The following is a 21,638-nucleotide window of genomic DNA, read 5'->3' as shown; positions in this document are numbered from 1 at the left end:
TGATATAGGTGAGTGGAGTCTTCTTCTTTCAAATCTGATTCAATAATTCACTTGATATTATTGCTGTGCTAGGAAATTACCTCAGTACAAAAACTACCATCAAGATTCTAATGTGTATATATTTCACAAACTACACAAATCGACTATGTATCTAATAAAACAGTACAAATTTTTAAAAAAACCTTTAGCTTTAATCAACTCCAAAAGATTTTTGAAACATATCTCCACAACATATCTGCCTACAAAAAAATATGAATAAAGATTGGCTCCTAAGAGAATATGCTGACTTCAACAAGTAGTAGTATTATATACACTACTAATAATAGTTGTATTCAGGTAAAAAAAAAAGCTCGATGCTCACCTCGATAATAAACGAACCAAGCTTGACTAAATGGCAGGTATTCAACCCAAACCCCGGTGGCACTTGTTGTATAATTTTATACTGTCACCACCACACCCACTTTACACACATACACACGATGGCTAAATGCTATGCAAACAGAGATGACAGATTATGCACTTCTAATTTCAAAACTACATTTCCACATTAATGATTCGAAGTCAAAGAGTGAAAATTGTCAACTGCATGTGAGAGAAACAAAGAGGGTTGGAGATGGACATAAGTTGAAATGATTGATCTGATCATCACATTTCTGCTCCAAATTCAATGGTATCCCAACCCCTCCATTCAGCAGTTGGTTTCATCACCTGATAGGATGATACTGTGTAATCCCTCGTTTCGGAGGCAGTTTTCTCAATATGAAGAGCACAAGTGCTGACGGCAATATCTCCACCAGCTGCAAAACCAGTTCTTAACCGTGTCACACCTTCTACGACAAAATTGCAAGCCAAGATAAAATGCCAAGAAAAATTCTATCATTTCTCGTCTCTTTCAAGTAATCCTTGCAGAACAAAGTAGCATATGAGCTAATAAACAAGAGAGCACATCCACACACTAAAGATAAACTTTACATTTCCGGAACACTGGATTTACGTAGAGTATTGCTTAGTACAATAAGCTTCACTACTTCAAAGAATATTAACGTTTCATTCTACTTATAGTCTCGTCTACCAAAATACAAGGGTATTGTTACTTTAAAGTAGTGTGCGGAAAGAAATATTCAAGCAACCCTTCATCGGCTAGCAGACAAAAAGATTCTCAGCACCAACTATTCTCACTACAAAACACCCTAGATTTAAAAAACCACAAACACGGAACTGCTATGCAAAAAATTAATCATGCAAATTTCACTTATTTGGTTTCAGTCAGTCCTAGGATCAATATCAAATCAGTCGTAAATTCTCAAAATAAAGAGCAACCGGAATCCTACCAGATAGTAGATAAAATTCAAGATCGGATGATCCAGAAGATCTAGATCAGCAGCTGGGTCAAATGCATCAAAGCACATCTGTAGGATGTGTCACAATGGAGAACAAGGTCAGGAAGCAAAAACTGGAAGATTTAAGTCATATCCGAGACTACAAAAATGGTATAGATATAACACGCATGAAATGCTACATACTATAATAATACATTTTACATGCATGAACTCACCCAAAAAAGTAGTACACTGCTATAACAATGTGTGTACAGAGCAGATATAGGGAACAATGAAGGGTTTTCTACTAAGCATCCAAGCACACAAGAATACCGCAACCCTCTCGTCCAGAGACATCAACTCCCCATTTTAAGACAACAACACATAGTTAGAATTTCTCAATTAGGGAAGATTTTAATGTGGGGAATGGCATTTAGCTATTTCCAAATACATTACATTGTAATTGAGATATTAATATTACCAAATCAAATTTCTTTGGAACTCCGTTATTATCCATTACAGAAGTCTAGACAAGGGTTATCTTCATGACCAATCAAGTCAAAAGTAATGCCAATTCACCAATTGAACAACAAGGACCTTAAAAATCAACGATGGGTACAACACAAGCCAAATGATGATTCACAAGTTGAACTGAACTGATAACAAGCAATCTGAATCATAAGTGACTTACCATAATGCATCTAACCAGAAAACATATAAAGCAAATCGTGGTTACATAGCCAACCTGAGTGAGCAAGAGAGAGTAAGGGAGAATTAGAACATGGACAACCAAAGAAAGTAAAAAACCCCACAAGGAAAAAGAAAAAGAAAAATCTCCTAAAAGAAATCAACCACCACAAGCCCAGACTCCAACTGTACCTCCTGTAGTTTTTTGCGACGTCCTTTCGACTCCACAGGGAATCTCTGTAGCATTAAGAATAACCTTCACAAAGAAGACATTAAGTTCAGGATCAACATGAATCCATACAATGCTGCTTCATGTAGAAGAAATTTTATGAAAGATTTTCATATACCAAAATCGTCCAGGGATGAATACAGCAGAAAGGGGCAAAAATTTATTTGTATACTGCGTCCCAGGACAAAAGATACAGGCACATATGAGGATGTGATAAACCAACACTTCACTGCAATGATAGTCTTGTAATGTACGCACTATGAGTCACTCGCACAAATTATGTTTGCCTCAAGAAGAACTTTAATTTCTAAATAACCTTCATATTAGAGAAAACATGATTTTTATAGGTTGATTGGTCTCTCCATGTTGTACTCCAATTTAGGTTTCCCTTATTTAGCTGCTACTATTATTTAGCCCTAGCATTCTACTCCCTATATACGAGAGACTCTCTTGGTGTGATTCCTATGAATAATAGTACAATTTATTCTTTTCTCCTATAAGTATCTATACTTTACTGCTTTACAGTCCTAAGCAATGCAAAAATCTTGGACGAAGAACCAGGCAGTCAAATAATCCAAAGTCTGGATATGCCAAAGAAAAATTATTTCATAGGCTCTTCACGTTGTCATGTGACCACAAAGACATGGGTTCTAAATTTCTAATCCTAGCTGGTGCAAGTGACTCTGAAGGAGGGAGGGGGTTGACAAGCAGCAGCAACAGGTACACCCGGTAACCCAAGACCGCCATCCCATCATCCGTCCCCTAAGTTAACCCCCTTCCCCCCCCCCCCCCCCAAAAAAAAAAGTAAGAATTGAAATGAAAAATAAGACTCACAATAAAATTATGGGACAAATCTTACTATAGAACAAATCAATTGCCCAAAGGAGGAAATCTATATACCTTCCACCATAGAGAAGAAACCCAAGGGCAGCAAATAAAGAAATAACTGCAAAATGAAGGTTCCTTAAACAAAATGAATAAACCAAAAAAAATAAAATAATACAAACTGATGCATGTAGACAAGATTAACACAATGAACCTGCAAAGAACATCTTGGTTAAGACCACCACCACATGAACAGGTTTCCACCATAGAGCTAACCACAGAATCATCTGCAACAAATTACAAAAAACTGAGACTATATGTTCTTTATGAAATGTTTCAAGTAACCAGCATCCTACAACATACGAAGATAGCATATACTGTAGGTGTTGCGGACAAGAAATAACTTTGAAAAAAAATCCAATGTCATAGGTAGATAAAGCAAGAATCACTTTCACTCTGGAATTTTCCAATCGTTTGCCATATAATGGTAATATCAATACGAAATCAGACAAATCAATTCGTCCCAAAACATGATATCTTCATCAATTGAAAACTAGTATGAAATGTGTTGAAGAAATCTGATTATAGATAGGTAGAACATAAACAAGAGCAGCTTCAACACACTCACTACAACAATTCAACAATAAAAAATGTAGAATGTTTACACATTAACATTTTAGGTTTTGTCATTTCTCTTTTCAAGCAAGCCACAAGAAATCAAATACTCATGCACATCATTATAACTCAAGAACAGTCCCCCTCCTTTGTTCTATTAGTAAACACCAGAACGTATATTGTACTCCTGAATTACCTGAACCCTTAGTAAGCAATCTGGCTACTAACAATGCATAACGTCTTAGCTAAGTGGATTCTGAAATACTTTGATGTTAAAGCCCCAGACAAGAACACAGCAAAAACATCCCAAATACAACACCGCCTTTGCCCATGAATCCACCTCTACAATAACACACACACACACATACATCCATAAAAGGAACCTTCAACAATTTCTTGAGTGGTGAGTACTCTAGTAAAAATTAAATCAATGAGCTTCAGCTGATTAAAGTGTTTATTTCTAATGCAGCCTTTTCTCAACACATGACAATACATCTTTGTACAGAACAATGATTTAAACATGCAATCAAATGACCCTATCATCGACCGCACAAGGGATAAAAATAGGTAAGATTTTTCACCTGAATGAAATAAACAACACCATTTACTGTGTAAAAGGTAGGCCTCAGACCATCCGTAGATACAGCACGAGCCTGCCATATATCTTAAAGTGAATATTTTTTCCAAATCGAATAATTGAAACCAAAGCAAGGAAAGCTAATGAAAGGATCTAGATTGAACCTGATAGTAAATTTCTGCCCAGAACAGTACAAGCAATGCATACGTCGTGAAGAACGCAAGACTCGGCAAATCAAGCAAAATATGATGCGTAATCTTCCCAACCAAAAATATCAAATCAGACAATTATAACATTTAAGAGAAAAAGATAATGAATTGCAATAAATACCTCAGGGTCCAACTTCTGAATGTCCCGACGAAATGCAAACACAAGGCAACGAACTAACAAACATCAAAACATAATAAATGTTTACATGAGGAGGAACTAAGAAACTATAAAAAACTTACCACCAGGCAAAATTGCATCTGAAATAAGAAGCTCAAAAGCAAAGGTTATTAAATGCACATGATACATACCTCCATTGACTAAGAAATTTAGAAAATGGAATACTTTCTGAGTCGTCCAACCATACTCGGGTACTCTCAATTGTATCCTAACCAGTTGTACCTAGTACATGTGAATGCAAATAATAAAAATTACTCCCATATCAATAAGACATTCACCATAAGCAGACCTTGAAGATTCAGAACTGCCGAGAAGCTAAAAAATAATTAAAAAAACAATGCCAATCAACTGCATGGGATGTATGCCCACAATGCCAAAATCAATTAGTATAATCAAAATGTACCTCAGATTTCAAAAAATTAATATGACTTCCAAAATCTTCGACAATTTATAGCAAGTCATAAATATGAGATTGGATTTATGTGTGAAAAATCATTCAGCTCTATTTATTTCATTCTATCCTTGAAAAGCTAATCATGTCTGGATAGACAAAGATCCAGAGTAAAATCAAATCAAAATGGCATGAATAATTACAAGGGCAACAGCGGCGACGATCCCATAAAGCGCCGCGAGCGCATGGAAAATACGGTCCTGCCAAGCGGCAGAGTGATTGACTATGTCCCACCAATTCGTGGCGGCCTTGAGGTGGAGTGCCACCACGGCCTCCTCCGCGGAAAGGCCAAACAGCCCCGCCACCATATCAGCAGGCCGGCCAATCAGAGATTTAGGATTAGGGGTGGGAATGGATTGCGAAAATTTTCTCCAAGAAAAAAACAGAAAAGAAAACTGAGGGTTAGTTGTATTTTTTGAAAGGGCGGTGAGAGACGAAGGAAAGGTGGAGAAGGAAGCGCAAACACGTGGGTCGACGTGGATGCGTGTTCGATTCCAGCCTTTTCTGAATGGATTGTGTTTTTGAATCAGAAAACAAAACAATACAACTCCAGACTTTGAATTTGAACTTGGATCAACCCTTACCTCATTCCCAATTTTTTTTTTAAAAAAAAAACTAAACTTTAAATACTTCAAAATTCCGCGCATGTTGGATATATAAAAGGGACACTTGTGTAAATTTTCAAACTTTGCCTACAAATTGGGAATTTCCTTCTCTCTCTATTCGTCAATACTTTCGTGTAACAATTGGATTTTTCTACGCAACGGTGATGGCGGTTGATTATGATTCTTCAGCTGGTTTGGGTACGACGCATCTAGGCACTTCTGCTTCCACACCTATAGATTCGTCGAATATTGGTTTTCAGGTTTGATATTAGCTCTCTTTCCTCTTCTTCCTTTCCAATTCGTCCAATTTGTTCTATTTGTTATGCCGTTCCTTACATGAATTGCTCGGTGATTTCAGTTATTAAAGAAGCAAGATGGAAAGAAGGAACTGGCCTTGGTGTTTCCAAACAGGTATGTCCTGTGTTTTTCCCCCTTTTGGGTTTAGGGTTTTATGCCATTATTATATGGTCCACAAAATCGATGTTTTGTTAGCTCGTTGGATTTGTACTCACAAAATATATGATGCAAAGGAAAAATTACTCTCTTTAAGAGTTCCTGATGTTTATGTGGCATATATTGTACTCTTGTAATGCAGTAATACTAATGTGCTTGTTGTTAGAAATCATTTTGCATCGCACATGAGTTTTTGGTGTTTTCTTTAGAGTAGTTGAACTTAATCTTTGATAGGTGTCTTTAATCAACAGGGTAGGCTGGAGCCAATAGCAACTACCATCAAGAAAAACAAAAGGGGTCTTGGAGCAGAAATGCCAAAGAAGCCAATCAAGCAATCAAAAGACAAGGATAAGGATTGTCCAGAAGTAAGCAATTAATCTCCATTTGGAAGATCATTTTTTTTGGTGTACTTTAAGTCTTTTAAACTATTTGTTTGACTGTTGTAACTTCAATCGTGAACGTGCGGAACTGATATGGTTTTTGTGTGAAATACTATCCAAATCGGAGCTGGTATCTGAAATGGATTTGTGAAATGGTAGAAACTTTCAAGTAATTATGAATAACTTGTTCGATTGAATTGCAAACCCATCTAGATTTGTTTTTGAAAAGTCGTAAGAATTGTTGAGGAGACCTTACTTCAGTGTCTCAGTTGTCAGAGTATATGAATGTTAAGAAATGACTGAGGTCTCGTCTGAAACGTAAATGATAATGACATTAGAATAAAACCTTTTATCAACAACTAAATGATTTTGATAAAACAGGATCACAACCATAAAGATGGAATGATGAAAAATTGTAAATGAGATGAAGAATTTTATGAACTTGTAGATGTTGAAGACGTTAGAATGTACCAAACAATCTTTAGAAAAAGTTTTCTCGAGCATGTCTCTGTTGGTAGTATAGAAATTATAGAAAATTGTCTCCTTCAGTCCTTTGAATGATTAAACTTGTGAAAACACTTCTTTCTTTGGATTCTTTATTGCATCAGGGCAACTAGAGGTAGAGAGAATTGAATAAGGATGTATATTGTGATTGTAGAATTGTCATATAACAAGGATTTTTGCATGTACTTGTGTCCAGTTTTCACATAATTGGATGGCATCAGCATCATGTAATACTAATAGATAGAGTGTGTGGTCTTTGAACGTGTCCACTTATCACATGTTAACAATATGGTAAGTAGTTGTGATCATTGCTTGCATTTACTAGGATTGGTAAATACCATGTTTTCTAATTGCTTTGTCGTTTTCAGTTGCCAAAGATTAAAGCACGAGGTGTCTCGAAGAAGAGGAGGAAGATTCAAGAGTTTGAAAAGAAAATGCAAGAAAAGGAATTTGATCAGGATTTCTTCAGGATGTTCTGGCCAGATAACGTCTGAAGTTTTGTTTCGAATGACTTATTAGGTGCTGGACATCATTGTTATCTGAAGCTTTCCTTGCAATGGGGAGTTATTTCATTTAGCATGTTACTGGCTCTCACCGCAGTTCTCACAATATGTCAAATGGGTGAGTTTTTCTTTTGATAAACCTGTAGATTTCATTATATTTTCCAAGTTCCTTTAGCTTGCTGTTTGAGAGTTGAAAATTTGGTTCATTTTCCAGGTTATATTCTGAAAATATATACTCCTTATGTTGCTGAGCGATTGGTTGGCACAGCCTAAGTGCAGCATGCCATCTGCAGTTCAAAGTTGGCTCTCTCCGTCTCTCCTCTCCTTACAATTTTATGTTTACAGTGGCTTTTGTGGACAGATTCTCATGGAAAATATGTGTATATGATGGTAGATTGGAGTTATGTCGAAATTGATCATGAATACGACTAATCCATTTTAATTTCAAATTTTGTTGTTACACTAAATTAATATCTATCTGGTGGTATTGTAAAATTATTGGTTTTCTGTAATTGATCAAATCTGTCATGGGAACATAAATTATGACTAAATCTTGTTCTGACTAAAATAAATGATGTGTTCCAATTTTACAGGCTTTAAAACTTGTTCCGACTAATATAAATAATCCCCGGTCCCAATTAAATAAAGTTATTAAGCCTTTTACAATAATTAAGAAAGTTGATTGGGAAAGATGATAAATGCAACCAAAATATGCCTGTTTATTTTGAAAATAAATATTTATACGAACTAGTATTCCCTGCGAGTACAATGCTAGTTCTAGAAAGCTTATCTACCAATGCATTGGGTATTATTGGTAGCTAAAGAATCCAGGTCCTCTAAAATGTGTCAAACAGATTCAATTTTGTTTTTCTCCTTCACCATAGTCTTGATAAACAGCTCTCCCGCCCTATATGATGATCGAACCTAGAAACCAACAAGAATGTTAACAACATGCTAGTAGATCGTACTTGCTTCGAAATTTGTTCCAGCTCCAGTACGAAGAAAACAACAATTGATAGTACTTGCTAATTAATTTGATACAACAGTCAAGTATCTTGATAGAAAGTTTCGGCATGAACAGAAATAGGAAATGAAATTCTCCAATGAAAATGAGGATCAAAATGCAAGAGTTTACCAAGGGTCCACTGGCAACATAACGGAAACCTATTGATTCTCCGTATTCTTTCCAGAAAGCAAATTTTTCGGGGGTAACATACTCCTTGACTGTTAGATGTAATGGAGTAGGCTGCATGAGACAGATAACAGTGATTTAGCATTAGTTGCTTGCATATGCTTCAGGTAGAAGAAACGCTATTTAAAAGATCAATGACGCTAAACAAGCATCATCAAATGAAGAGTCATGGAGTTAGCCAACTTAAGAGAAGTGTGCAGCTTGAATAAAAAAAATGAATTACACCACCAACTATAGATAAAAGGAATGGTAATGTTATTAATTTATCAAGTCCCAGAAGTATCGTGGAAAGGTCTTTAGCATAGCTCACCTGTAAATACTGTCCTAGAGTCAAAATGTCAACACCAATTGCCCTTAAATCAGCCATGGCTTCCTTCAACTCATCATCACTTTCACCAAGTCCTAGCATAATAGATGATTTTGTTATCATCCCTTCCTTGTCGCGCTTTGCGTGTTTCAAAACTGATAAACTTTGCTCATATCTGTAACATCCAAATATAAAAAAACAAGTGTCAATATACTTCTTTACCAAATTTACTAAAAGTAACTACTTGGATTTTGTCAATGATGATGAAGTTAGATACTTTAAAAGGAGTTGAAAGATGACAGATAAGGTTATTCCATTCACCAGGTCAATAAATGGTACAACTGTGAGATAGACTTGTTATCACAAAAGATGATTAGGCTTCTACAAAGGGTACTGGTATTTTTGAGAAAAACAAGCTGAAATGATATACTCCATGCAATAGCAACTATGGTAGCAAACTGTGTTTTCAATATGACATTTGCTGTAGGAAAAATATGAGATATTTGCTTTGCTTCACGAGTTACTTAAAGGACACGACAATACTCAAACAATTCCAAAGCAATGATAGGCAGAAGAGAAGAAAGAGAAATAAGAGAACAAAGGAAAATAAATGACACGAGAAGTTATGGAAAATGCACCAAAAGACTCTAAATCTCACTTTTATACTATATGCAAGTATGCAACTGAAATAAAGATATGCCTAGTGCATACAGGTACTTCCTATTAGCATGAGAACTTCAAATGCTGGTTCCTACCACAGATTTAGAAGCTTTAACAAATAAGTGTTCGAAATCAATAGGGTTACTCTCAATCATGACCAGGCGAGGATTCTCTAAAACTGATACCATAATACCAAAGGCAAAGTTACGTACCCAGCCCTAGGATCTCTGACTATCCGCTGCAGTCGTTTCACAGTTTCAACATTGTGGGCGAACACATCCAACCCTGAGTGAACAAGCGTGGATACAGCCTCTAGATCCCCTCGAAAATCTGATGTTAAACACTCGACCATAATTTCAGGGTTGAGGGTCTGCCAAAAAAAAGTTATATTGCATGTTAGATTTACTTATGAGTGGCCATCTTCACATAAACTGAATATAATGATTCATGCAACATCAGTACCAACGTAGTACTAGACTTGTACATGCGTGTGATTGAATATGCGCATATGCATGTATGCAGCAAGCACTTTCTCTTCCTAAGAGATTTAATTCTATTAAAGACTCAGAACAAACCTTCATGGCTTTCACTGTTTCTGCAAAATGGCCACTTCCACCGTCAGGTATATCATCTCGGTCCACGCTGGTTAAAACAATATAATCTACACTGAAAAATAAAGCACTGTCAGACTGTGATATATGCAAAGTTTCTTCGAGATGGTAACATTCATTGTGCTATGCAGTCATACTGATAAAGCAACAAAATAAGAAAAAGATACTTCCTTTTCAACTAATAAGAGGAACTAACAAATACTACCATTACTATATCGAGGAATTATACATTCTTCTCCCTTCTTCAAAACTAATAATGTGCTATGCCGCCAAAATCTCCTCCAACCCATACACACTCACATCACCAAAGAGATTCTCATCCAATTTCACTTTTCAGAACTCATTAATGTAATCGCATTTGTAACCAAATTTGTAAAACAATCAAATTAAACGATCGATAATCATAAATCAAGTAGCAGAGATGGATTCCACACAATGAATTAAAAAAAATGAAAGCGAAGAACATGAATTACCCCCAAGTTGCAACAGCTTTGGCAGTATTGTAGGGCTCCATGGGATCTGGGGGCGGCGGGTTCCTACTGGTCTTGACCGCACAAAAACGGCAGCCCCTGGTGCAGGTGTCGCCAAGCAACATGATGGTGGCGGTGGAAATGCCATCGCTGCCGCCATTCCAGCACTCCCCAATGTTGGGGCACTGCGCCTCCTCACAGACGGTGTTGAGCTTGAGCCTGGAGAGCGATTCCTTGACCTCATCGAACTTTTCCCCCTGCGGCGCCTTCTGCCTAAGCCACCCAGGCTTCTTCACATTGGGGTCCCGCCCCGTGTAGGGTCCCAACCCTCCCAGCGGCGCCTTTTGGTCTAATTGAGAGCGGACGGTGAGGGTTTTGGGTGTGTAGGTCGGTGAGGGAGGTAGAGGCGCCTTGGGATTGGGAATGCAGTGGTGAATCATTGTGATTTGAAATTGAGAAGGAATGCGTGGAGATGGAAGTGATTAATTTGGAAATGCGGCGGAGGAATCGAAGAAGGAGATGTGTGTCTCCGGCATCGGAATCTCCGCGCGTGGTTGAGCTGCCGCTGTAGTTAGTTGGGATTAGTTGGGATGAATTTCACACTTGTAAAATTTTTAAAGGGTTTTATGTGGAAAAAAAAAAATTAAAAACATGATGATTTAAAGAGAGGGAAATTGCACCATGCATAAAATATGTTTCATTAATATTTAAATCATACAAAAAGTTTTATCATTGCTTTAAATTAATACATTTCGTTAAGTTTCTTTAACACCATTTAAAAAATTGCTATTAAGGTTTGTTTTTATCTTTAAAAACTAAATTCGATGCCCTATTTTAAAAACAAAAAGTATGAAAACACTGTTTAGATGTTTGCTATAGCAAAGAAACTGTTTAAAAGTTCCACATTGCATATAATGATATAGTAGTAGAGTGAAGATTTGCTGTTTAAAAATTCTCCAAATGATACAGAGAGTAAATACTATAGCAAAACACCTTTAAAAATTAAAACAAATAACAAAAAAAGAGTTAAACTTTTAGTTATTTAAAGGCCTAACTAAAAAAATTCTAAGTGGCCATTCATCTTTTTAATTTTCCATATAAATAAAATAATTTGATTGAAAATACATTCAAAACACTTTAGCAGAAGTGTGAAAGACGAGAATTTTAATAAAAAAATCCTAAGCTTCAATAGAGGTTCTGGACCATTTTCTCTAAGCTTATAAAAATTGGATAAATCTCTAAGTTTACCTTGTTGGGTATCAGTGGTACTTCAGGATCGATGCACAAACAAAATTTTATTAAACACTCGACAACAGTGTACGAAACACCAATACACAACACAGTGGTGTACACAACACCAACACAACACTACGATTCTTGGAGGACACACCTCACAAGAACTCGAGGACATACCTCGCACTCACAAACACACACGTACACTCTCACTTAGCTCTCTAATTGTGTACACCTAATACATTATGGCTATTACCTATTTATAGCCAATTATGTCGGTTATACTTGCCGGCATTCACTAACTAGAATATTCTAGCTAGTACTTAATTAATTTACTCATTTAAGTTGCCATGCAACTCTTGATCTTCTCGAATCCTCCAACACACTACCATATTTAATTACTGATTAACATAATCTCAATTCCTCTAGATTGTTCTCTAAAGTCGGTGGAGTCTCTTTCTCAACACTCTCCCTCGACACCGGCTCCGTATGTTTAGCTGCTCTTGTAGCTTCTGTAGCTCCGTAATGCTGACCTCTTCAGGATGCATACTTTGACACAATTCTTCTTTTGAGTCATAATCTTTAAAATTTTTCTTCTCCAGCAACTTCTGTGTTTTGCTTGATCTCCGAGCTTATGGTTTCTCTGACTCTTCTTCGGACTCCAAGACCTTTTCTGGCTGCTTCAGCTTTCTTGCTGCTTAATCCGCTTCAATCCCTGATATTTTTATTCCTTCACCTTCATCATTATCTCCTTGAGTTTCTGGAAGCTCAACATGTTGCTCGTCAATTTCCTCCTCAACTTCTAGCAGCTCCAGCTTTCCATTTGCTTCTCCCCAAGTCTCTCTCATCACGGAAATATCCCACTCATCTTCAGTTGTCATCAGCATGGAATCTTCAAAATTCCAATCTTCTTTTTCTACAACGGATGACGCATTGGACTCCAACTCTCCATCACTCAAAATAGCTAATGCTTCCATGTCTCATTCTTCTTCATCCGGTGATGCTCCACTAGTTATCACTGCATGACTTTCTACTAGCTTTTTCTCTGACCGACAGTACCTGGCTACGTGGCCCTTCTTCCACAATTATAGCATATTCCATCAAACCTTCTTGGTTGATGAGATTCGTTGCTTTGACCATCTCTGCGTGTTGCTCCCCCTAGCTGAGAGCGTCTCTCCTCTCGATCATCTTCTTCTCGTTCACGCCATTGATCTCGATCACTTTCATCCCTTCTACGTCGATATTCTCGATCACCTTCTGTTCTCCTGCGCCAGTGATCATTTCTGGCAAAGCGGCCCTTGTTTCCGGCGAACAAGGCTTCTTCCTCATAATCCTTCACTACTACTTTAGACATCTTTTCATCCAAAGTCTCTTCATTGGACAAGATATTCTCTAACTCGTCCAAAGTTGGCTGTGTAACCCAACCGCGCGTGGCAGTCACAAGACCCTTGAACTCGGGTCTTCGACCGTGGATGATGATCCTCCTCATACTCGTCTCGTTAATCACATTATCGGGATCTAATTTTGAAATCTCCTCACACAATGATTTAACTTTAGAAAAGTACAGTGAGCTCCCATTGCGAGATGAAGAATAGCTCATTCTCAAAGCGCTGCAGCTTTGCCTCGTTCTTCTTGGCGAAAGCGGTCTTCAGAATCTCTCACGCCTCCTTCGGTGTCTTAGCTGACCTGATACGTTGCATCTGCTCGTCTTCTACCGCAGCCATCAATACGAACATCGCCTTTCCACTTTTCATCTCCCACTCTTTTCGCGCCTTCGCATTGCCAGTCGGTGGTGCGGTGTTATCCCCTCCAACAATATCCCATAAGTCCTGACCTATGAGATAATAACGCATACAGATACTCCAATTTTCATAATTATTGCTATTTAGCTTCTCGATGCTATTGGCAACTCCAGAAAAATCCGCCATCTGGTCCTGGTGTTCTCCAGCTGTCAACTCCGGCAGAGTAACGATGCCAACAACAGTCCTCGACTGTTAATTCTGGCAGAGTAACAGTATACTCTCAATCTGCAAACGAACACTTCAAAATATCACGGCTACAACAACGATCACCACAACGTGACGTGGCTCTGATACCACTTGTTGGGTATCAGCGGAACTCCAGGATCGACACAAGTGGACTAAGTTCTTCGCTAGCACCAGCGCACATGACCTCCAAGCTACTTGGCCACACGGCTCCATATCGCCTTCCTAGTGTTCGTATTCTCTTTTCTAATCTACTTTCACCATGCCGAGCCGATCGAGCCCGCGGCTTCTCCGAGCCAGGATAGGGCTTCTTATTATGATCAATGCAAAATTATTAGCAAAATTGAGCAGTAAACTAAAAATAATCACATTTTGCATTATATAGAAGACACGTGGCACAGTTCCCTCTCTCTTTATTTCTCGCGCTTAAATCAAACTCTATAAATTAGTTAGCTGGTAGTTAGGATATCCACTATAGTTAGCCGGGCCAAGCCACGACGTGTGGCCAGGCCACAAAATCGTGGCCGAGCCACCAACACCCATATTTTCCACTATAGTGGACATGCCCAAGCCACACAATAATTTATTTTTTAGGGAACATCTTTTTTGGTCCACGAACTTTGCCAAAGTATCATTTTAGGTCCGTGAACTTTGAAAATAGCATTTGAGGTCCATCAACTATGAGTTAATATCATTTGAAGTACTTTTTTACTATTTCCAAGTTTTTCTGGACGAAAATACCCTCAATACCTTAAAGAGTATAGATTTTTAATAAAGTTATCATATACTCATATTTTTTATAAATATCTTTATAATATATTTTGTCGAATTTTCTAAATATAATTTGACCTTCAATATTATCATTTAATTTTGTGACATGCAAGTCAAATTGCTTCTTCAATTTTTTATATTAAAGAATTTTAAAATTGAATAAAGAAATTTTCTTTAATAATAAAAAAATTAAATAAGGATCTTTTCTTGTATGTCACAAAATTAAGTGATAATATTGAAGGTCAAATTATATTTAGAAAATTTATCAAAAATATATAGTAAAGATATTTATAAAAAATATAAGTATATGATAAGTTTATCACTTAATTTTGTGACATGCAAGTCAAATTGCTTCTTCAATTTTTTATATTAGAGAATTTTAAAATTGAATAAAGAATTTTTCTTTAAAAATAAAAAAATTGAATAAGGATCTTTTCTTGTATGTCACAAAATTAAGTGATAATATTGAAGGTCAAATTATATTTAGAAAATTTATCAAAAATATATAGTAAAGATATTTATAAAATATATGAGTATATGATAACTTGAAAATATTTTCAAAGTTCACGGACCTAAAATGATACTTTGGCAAAGTTCATGGACCAAAAAAGATGTTCCCTCTTTATTTTTTCCATTTTGTTTATATTTTAATTTTACTACAATAAAAATTATTAGACTATAATAATTAAATAAAATGCATAATTTAATGAAAACTAAATCGAAAACCAAATCTTCGTTGTATTATAGAACATGGTAAAATTATACAACGAAAATTGTTTTAAAACACTAAAACAAAAACTAAAAATAAGAGTTGAATTTTAGGTATATATAAAAATATTTTCGAAAACTAAAAATTAGCCGGGATCGTCTCCGCCTTGCATTTCACGAAAATAAAAATTGAAGGGAATGGGGTTGCAATAGGCAGAACAGGGGACAGAGCAATGGGCCTTAGAGCATCCGCAGCGGTGCTCGTCCGTGCGTCCGTCCGTCCGTGCCGCTGGACAGAGCTCGTCCGTCCGCCGATGGAGCTCGTCCGTCCGTGCCAGCGGCACGGCGCTGCTCTTAGCTAAGAGCACGTCCGTGCCGCTGAGCAGCCATACGTGGCGTCTTCTTATTGGCCAACGGCATTAACGTTGGCAAATTCGATTTTTATTTTTTATTTTTTAAAAAATTCATAAATAATTCAAAATAATACCAAAAAATAAAAAAAAAATATTTTTGGATTCCCAAAAAAATAGAGCCGTTTATAGACGTTTTTTTTTATTTTTGTGAATTTTTTTTAATCCCAAAATCATCTATAAATACACACATTAATCATCCATTTATAACATCAAATTATCTCTCATTCATACTTTTTCATACTTTTTAATTTTATGGATTTTAATTACGTAATTTTTAATTTTTAGGATTTTAGTTATGTATTTTTTAATTTTTAGGATTTGAATTATGTAATTTTTAATTATTTTATAATTTGTAATAGTACTCCGGGTATTTTTAATGCATTTTAATATTGTGAAAATGTTTTTATATAAATTGAATAATAGAATGGTGGGACCCTTGAGCTTGTCCTTAGCTAAGAGCACGGATGTGGGTGTTGTGCTCTTAGCTAAGGACAAGCAGTAAAAGTAGGTCCGGGCCCACTTCCGTGCTCTTAGCTAAGAGCACGGATGGGGATGCTCTTAGAGCATCCACAATAGGGTGGACACTTTTACGTTTTTTGTCCATAGCTACTTTTTATTTGTCCACGGCCACAAAAAAAAGTTTCCGCAGCAATAGTGGACACTTTTTTTAGCCACATTTCACTTTATTTTATTTGTTGTATATTTTAATTCAATTACAATTAAAATTATCGGACTAAAAATAATTAGATAAAAACGGCTAATAAAACAAATTAAAATTGAAAACTAAATTTTCGTCGGATTAAAGTAAGGGGAAAATTACAACGAAAATTTGATCTACGGAAAATCACGCATGTTCTTCACGCTACGCCGCCTCCCCTACGTGCCCAGAACTCTTCAATCAAATCGACCTGGAGTTGGTCATGTGCTGTGCTCCTGCGTATATCAGCGAAACGTTGGATCAGATATTCATTACTACGTGGTACACCCATCTGTATCGGCGCTGAGGCAACGCCGTGACTTGTACTTGCACCATCTTCCGGTGCCCAACGTTCTGCAGCAAATCCTTCATCTTCTATTATCATATTGTGCAATATGATACATGCTAACATAATATTCGCAACATCATCTTCGTGCCAAACTCGTGCCGGGCAGCGTATAATTAGACGTCACCAAACCGAACCGGCCCGGAACCGTTAACCGGAACCGCGGTGGCGGTTCGGAACCGGATAGGAGTCGGCGGTTTAGGCGGACCGGTTCAGGTTCGAGGAAAATCAAGAACCGTAACCGCCGGTTCGCCGGAAACCGGCGGTTCCGGCAGCTTTTTCAGGCGGCAGGTGGTGGCAGCGTAGGGTTGCAGGTGTAGGGTGGCAGAACGGGCAGGAAACCGGCGGTTTGGTCGGGAACCGGCTAGAAACCGCCGGTTCCGGCAGCTTTTCAGGCGGTCTAGGCGTAGGGTTGCAGCGTAGGGTGGCAGAACGGGCAGAAACCGGCGGTTTCGTGTCAGAAACCGGCGGTTTCGTGTCAGAAAACCGGCCAGAAACCGGCGGTTCAGGCGGTAAACCGGCCGATTTCAAATTTTCGAAATTCAATTTTTTTTTTATTTTTATTAAATCTGATTTTTTCTCCTATAAATACCCCTTCTCCCCTTCATTTCTACTCACCCCATTCTTGTGTTAACAAGGATTTCTCTTCTCAATCTCACAATTTCTCTCATCTCTATCTCCATTCTCTCTAATTGCTCAAGTTGTTTACTATATTTGTGCAAATTGGTCTTATAATTTACTTCAATTATCTATCATAATCATCCGGTCATCCCTCACTACTCTTGTTATACTCTCTCTTTATTTTTCAATTTGCAAAAAATGTCTTCATCTCGTCGTGGTGGTGATCGGGGCAAGGGAATTTCCCAAGACCAAGATCAAAGTGGTCGTCGGAAATCAAGGCGCCCTAGTTGTCGTGAGGTTATGGATGAGGTTTCCCGACAAACCGCTATGCGTTTGCAAGTAAGTTGTTCGAATATTAATTTTACAAATTCTTGTTTTTGGTATTATACATTATTTATACCGTTTATAACTTTATATATAATATTTGTAGGCCGAAGAAGATCATAGGGCTGCCATGGTACTTAGCAACATGAGCGGCGGCGAAGGTTACGAGTCTTATCACTCTTATGGTAACGTGAATTTATCATCCGACGACGACGGTGGTAATGGTGGAGGATCTGCACAATATCCTCCGACGAGCGCCGGACAAGTTGGTGAAAATGATGAAGCGGTTCCTCCTCCTGAAACTCAAACCGAGCGGGGTAAAGCTAATAAGAAGGCCTTGAAATCGGATATTTTTGTTAAACATTATAAAAAAGTCCCGGTATTAGATGCAACCACTCAAAAAGAGACCAATGAATATGTCGCATATTGTAACTATTGCGATAAATCCTACCCCTTTTTTGCTGGTGGGGGCTATGGTACTCTCCATCGTCATTTAAAGGCAAAGCATCCGATCGAATATGGGACCGCCAAATCCCAAACCCAACTAAACTTCTCGTCCGGTGCGTCTGAAACAACAGGTACGCCTCTTTTTAAATATGATCATAAAGTCGCTCAAGATGCTATGGTTAGATGGGCTGCAATGAAGCATTTGCCTTTCAATTTTTTTGATGACAAAAAATATGACGTTACTATGCAAACCGCTTTTAATGTCGGTGCTAAAGGAATACCCGCAACTTCACATCAAAGATCTAACAACAGACAATTTTTTGAGAAGCAAAAAGAAGTAACACGTTTTTTGTCCACCTTGGGTCACAAAGTAAACATTTGCTCTGATGTGTGGACTGATACTTTTCAAAGAAATTCTTATATGGGCATTACATGTCATTTTTGGGACAATAGTTGGACGTTGCACAAGCGTTTGATTGGTTTTAGACAATTTCCTACGCCACACACCGCACCCGCAATTGCTGCTTTAATTATTCAAGTTTTGAATGAATATAGATTGTGCAATAAGGTCTTTTCTGTTGGTTTTGATAATGCAACCGCTAACACTGCAAGTATTGCCGACTTAATTGCGGCTTGTGCCCCGGTTATAAATGGTAAGTACTTTCATCAAAGATGCATTTGTCATATTTTAAATTTATGTGTACAAGATGTTCTTTCTTTGTGGCAAAAACATGTTGTTCCTATTAGAACTGCCGTAAATTTGATCCATTGGAAGTCTCACATTGGTAAGGCTTGGAAGAAATATTGTCATCAAAAGAAGATCTGGTACACAAATTTTACAATTGATGTGTCTACTAGATGGAACTCCACATATGATTGTTTGAACTCTACTTTGGAGCATATAGATTATTTGATTGATTTTTTTAGGACTTATCCCGTTCCTGATTTATATTTATCGCATGCATGTTGGGAGCAAAGCATGAGTTTGTTTAAATTTTTCAAAGGTTTCAAAAATGCGACTGTTGAGTTATTGGGTGTTTATTATTGCACATATGTTCGTGTTTTAGAGCATTGCATGTATATATCACTTGGTTTTAAGACGGCTATGAAAAATTCCGTTACAAATCATGAGTTGATGTGTGTTTTATATTATATGATTGACAAATGGCTTAAGTATTTCAGTGAGATTCCAACGGTGTTTTTGATTGCAAAGGTTTTGGATCCGAAATGGAAAATTAGTTGGTACCTTGAAGATTTTAGAATTTTATTACAACAATTTGAGTTCTATTGATCTTCAACCACTTCGGGATTTGCAATCTGAAGTCAATGAGGACAACAACATACGTTTGTCCGAAACATTCCAAATAAACCTCCCCAATCTCTCCGTCATCAAACATGCATTTGAGTTTGAGTTGCGAACTCTCTTTGCCGAATACGAAGCCAAGTACAACAGTACCCACCAAGTGAGACAACGACCCACCCCTCATCAACAACATAGTTTTGGGTTCTTTCAAGTTGATACCCCGACGCACAATCCCAATTGGCCGACCTATACGGTTACACCACCAGCGGCAGTTCGTCGGCAAGGAGTACGGTAAGTGAGTTAGATTTATATTTTGACTTACGCTTTTCTTTAAATGAAGATGAAGGTCCCGTTCCCAACCAAATCGACGTCCTCGATTGGTGGGAAACACATGAGAAAGATTTTCCCATCCTTGCATCAATGGCCAAGGAGATTTTTTCAATTCCGGCTTCCACTGTCGCCGTCGAGTCCGCTTTTAGTGTTGGAGGCAACGTCTTGGACGATAGAAGAAGTAGACTATCCGGCCAAAATATGGAAGCCACCATGTTACTTGACGATTGGTGTTCGGCTGACATTAGAGACCAAGAGCTAGATTGGAACACCCAAGTACAAACCGACCAAGACTACTACCCCGACGAAGAAGAACAACAACAATGAGGTGGAGTGGGAGGTCTACCGCCGATTGCCAAATAGGTAAGTAAGGTAAGAGAACTACGTGGACTTTGATTCCTTAATGTATTTGAGCATTAAGGATACGTAGGCAACCCAACTTAAATTTTAAATTTAAGTTGGGCTCAAGTTCTTTTCCTTTATTTCTTTTTTTTTCAATTGTTTCATCTTTAAAATATACAAATACAATTATATAATTGTATTTGTATATACTCTAATCGATGAAGAAGACTTCTCTATAAGACTAAATCCGTGAGACTTTTGACAATTTTACCATGATTGTTGATGGTTAAATTAAACTCAACAATTAAGGTTGAATTGCTAAAGGTATCCTCAATTTAGTTATGTAGAAACATCTCCTTCGCCGACTAAGAGTATATATATAATATATTATACTATCTATTTGCATTTATAATTTATTGTTTTTTACTTCAAGATTTTTTATTTAAATTGTTATACAAGCTAACAAGCATGTATTATGTTATGTATTAAGTCTTTTGACTTTTTTGTAATTACAATTTTCAACATTTGTATTTGTAATATCAACATATCGTTCAAATTTGTATAATTGTATGATTGTAATTTGTAATCATTGTATCAATAAAATTCCAATTGTCCAACTCCAATGTCGACTTCTACTCTATTTGTCAATTGTCATTTTCGTTATATTTATTTATTCGATAGTAATTCGTAAGTAGAACACTACAACTACAAGATGTAATTTGTAATTAGCACTATAAATGAATAAATTTAAAAAAAAAAAAAAGCGAACTTGAACCGGCGAACCGGCCCGGAACCGTCTGAAAACTGCCGGTCTTGAACCGGCTACGAACCGTGAATGAACCGGTTCATGAACCGGAACCGCCGGAAGCTAGGCGGGCCGGTTCAGGTTCGGGATTTTTTTGAACCGGAACCGGCGGTTCGGAACCGGGAACCGGCGGTTCATGAACCGTGGTGCCGTCTACGTATAATGGCCCATCGCGCTTGGAGCACACCAAAAGCTCGCTCAACATCTTTCCTAGCGGCCTCTTGTTTTCGCGCGAAATATTGTCTCCTCGCTCCAGCCGGTTGGCGAAGTGTCTTGACGAATACGGGCCAACGAGGGTATATTCCATCTGCCAAATAGTATCCCCTGCGATACTGCTGCCGTTTGCTACGAAACTGATCTCTGGACCCTCTCCCCGGCACTCATCATTGAAGAGAGGCGACGACTGCAGAACGTTGATGTCGTTGTTCGAACCTGCAACACCGAAATATACATGCCAGATCCGCAAACAGTAGTCAGCAACGGCTTCCAGGATCATCGTAGGATGTTTGCATTTGAAACCAGTAGTGAACTGACCTTT

At 37.6% G+C, this 21,638-nt stretch overlaps 2 protein-coding genes and 1 pseudogene across 4 annotated transcripts; 1 reads left to right on the top strand and 2 right to left on the bottom strand.

The window, feature by feature from the left end:
• Nucleotides 1–270: 270 nt before the first annotated feature.
• On the bottom strand, nt 271–5,624 carry LOC125216675 (tobamovirus multiplication protein 3-like). Its single transcript, XM_048118433.2, has 11 exons — nt 5,234–5,624; nt 4,771–4,861; nt 4,583–4,635; nt 4,417–4,509; nt 4,257–4,328; nt 3,275–3,347; nt 3,136–3,181; nt 2,199–2,262; nt 2,011–2,064; nt 1,332–1,409; nt 271–797 (listed from the first exon to the last, which is right to left on the bottom strand). The coding sequence occupies exons 1-11, from the start codon at nt 5,396–5,398 to the stop codon at nt 705–707; spliced, it is 882 nt and encodes a 293-aa protein (XP_047974390.1). The 5' UTR covers nt 5,399–5,624; the 3' UTR covers nt 271–704.
• A 123-nt stretch (nt 5,625–5,747) lies between these two features.
• On the top strand, nt 5,748–8,010 carry LOC148931068 (uncharacterized; annotated as a pseudogene). Its single transcript, XR_016136388.1, has 5 exons — nt 5,748–5,955; nt 6,054–6,106; nt 6,400–6,513; nt 7,401–7,653; nt 7,750–8,010. The product of XR_016136388.1 is annotated as an uncharacterized LOC148931068 (transcript).
• Nucleotides 8,011–8,234: 224 nt separating this feature from the next.
• On the bottom strand, nt 8,235–12,227 carry LOC125216674 (lipoyl synthase, chloroplastic-like). 2 transcript variants are annotated; one of them, XM_048118431.2, is made up of 7 exons: nt 12,024–12,227; nt 10,779–11,340; nt 10,270–10,360; nt 9,907–10,064; nt 9,038–9,209; nt 8,671–8,781; nt 8,235–8,459 (listed from the first exon to the last, which is right to left on the bottom strand). In XM_048118431.2, the coding sequence occupies exons 2-7, from the start codon at nt 11,213–11,215 to the stop codon at nt 8,382–8,384; spliced, it is 1,047 nt and encodes a 348-aa protein (XP_047974388.2). In that variant the 5' UTR covers nt 11,216–11,340; nt 12,024–12,227; the 3' UTR covers nt 8,235–8,381. The 2 variants fall into 2 exon arrangements, with proteins under 2 accessions (XP_047974388.2, XP_047974389.2); XM_048118432.2 differs by lacking the exon at nt 12,024–12,227 and having other exon boundaries at nt 10,270–10,355; nt 10,779–11,149.
• Nucleotides 12,228–21,638: the final 9,411 nt, after the last annotated feature.

This window comes from Salvia hispanica, chromosome 3, assembly GCF_029641045.1.
Source record: "Salvia hispanica isolate PSC_SH4W2 chromosome 3, Shi_PSC_v1, whole genome shotgun sequence".
NCBI lineage: Eukaryota > Viridiplantae > Streptophyta > Magnoliopsida > Lamiales > Lamiaceae > Salvia > Salvia hispanica.
The sequence above is the reverse complement of the archived record's forward strand: the minus strand, read 5'-3'. Positions and strand labels throughout refer to the sequence as shown.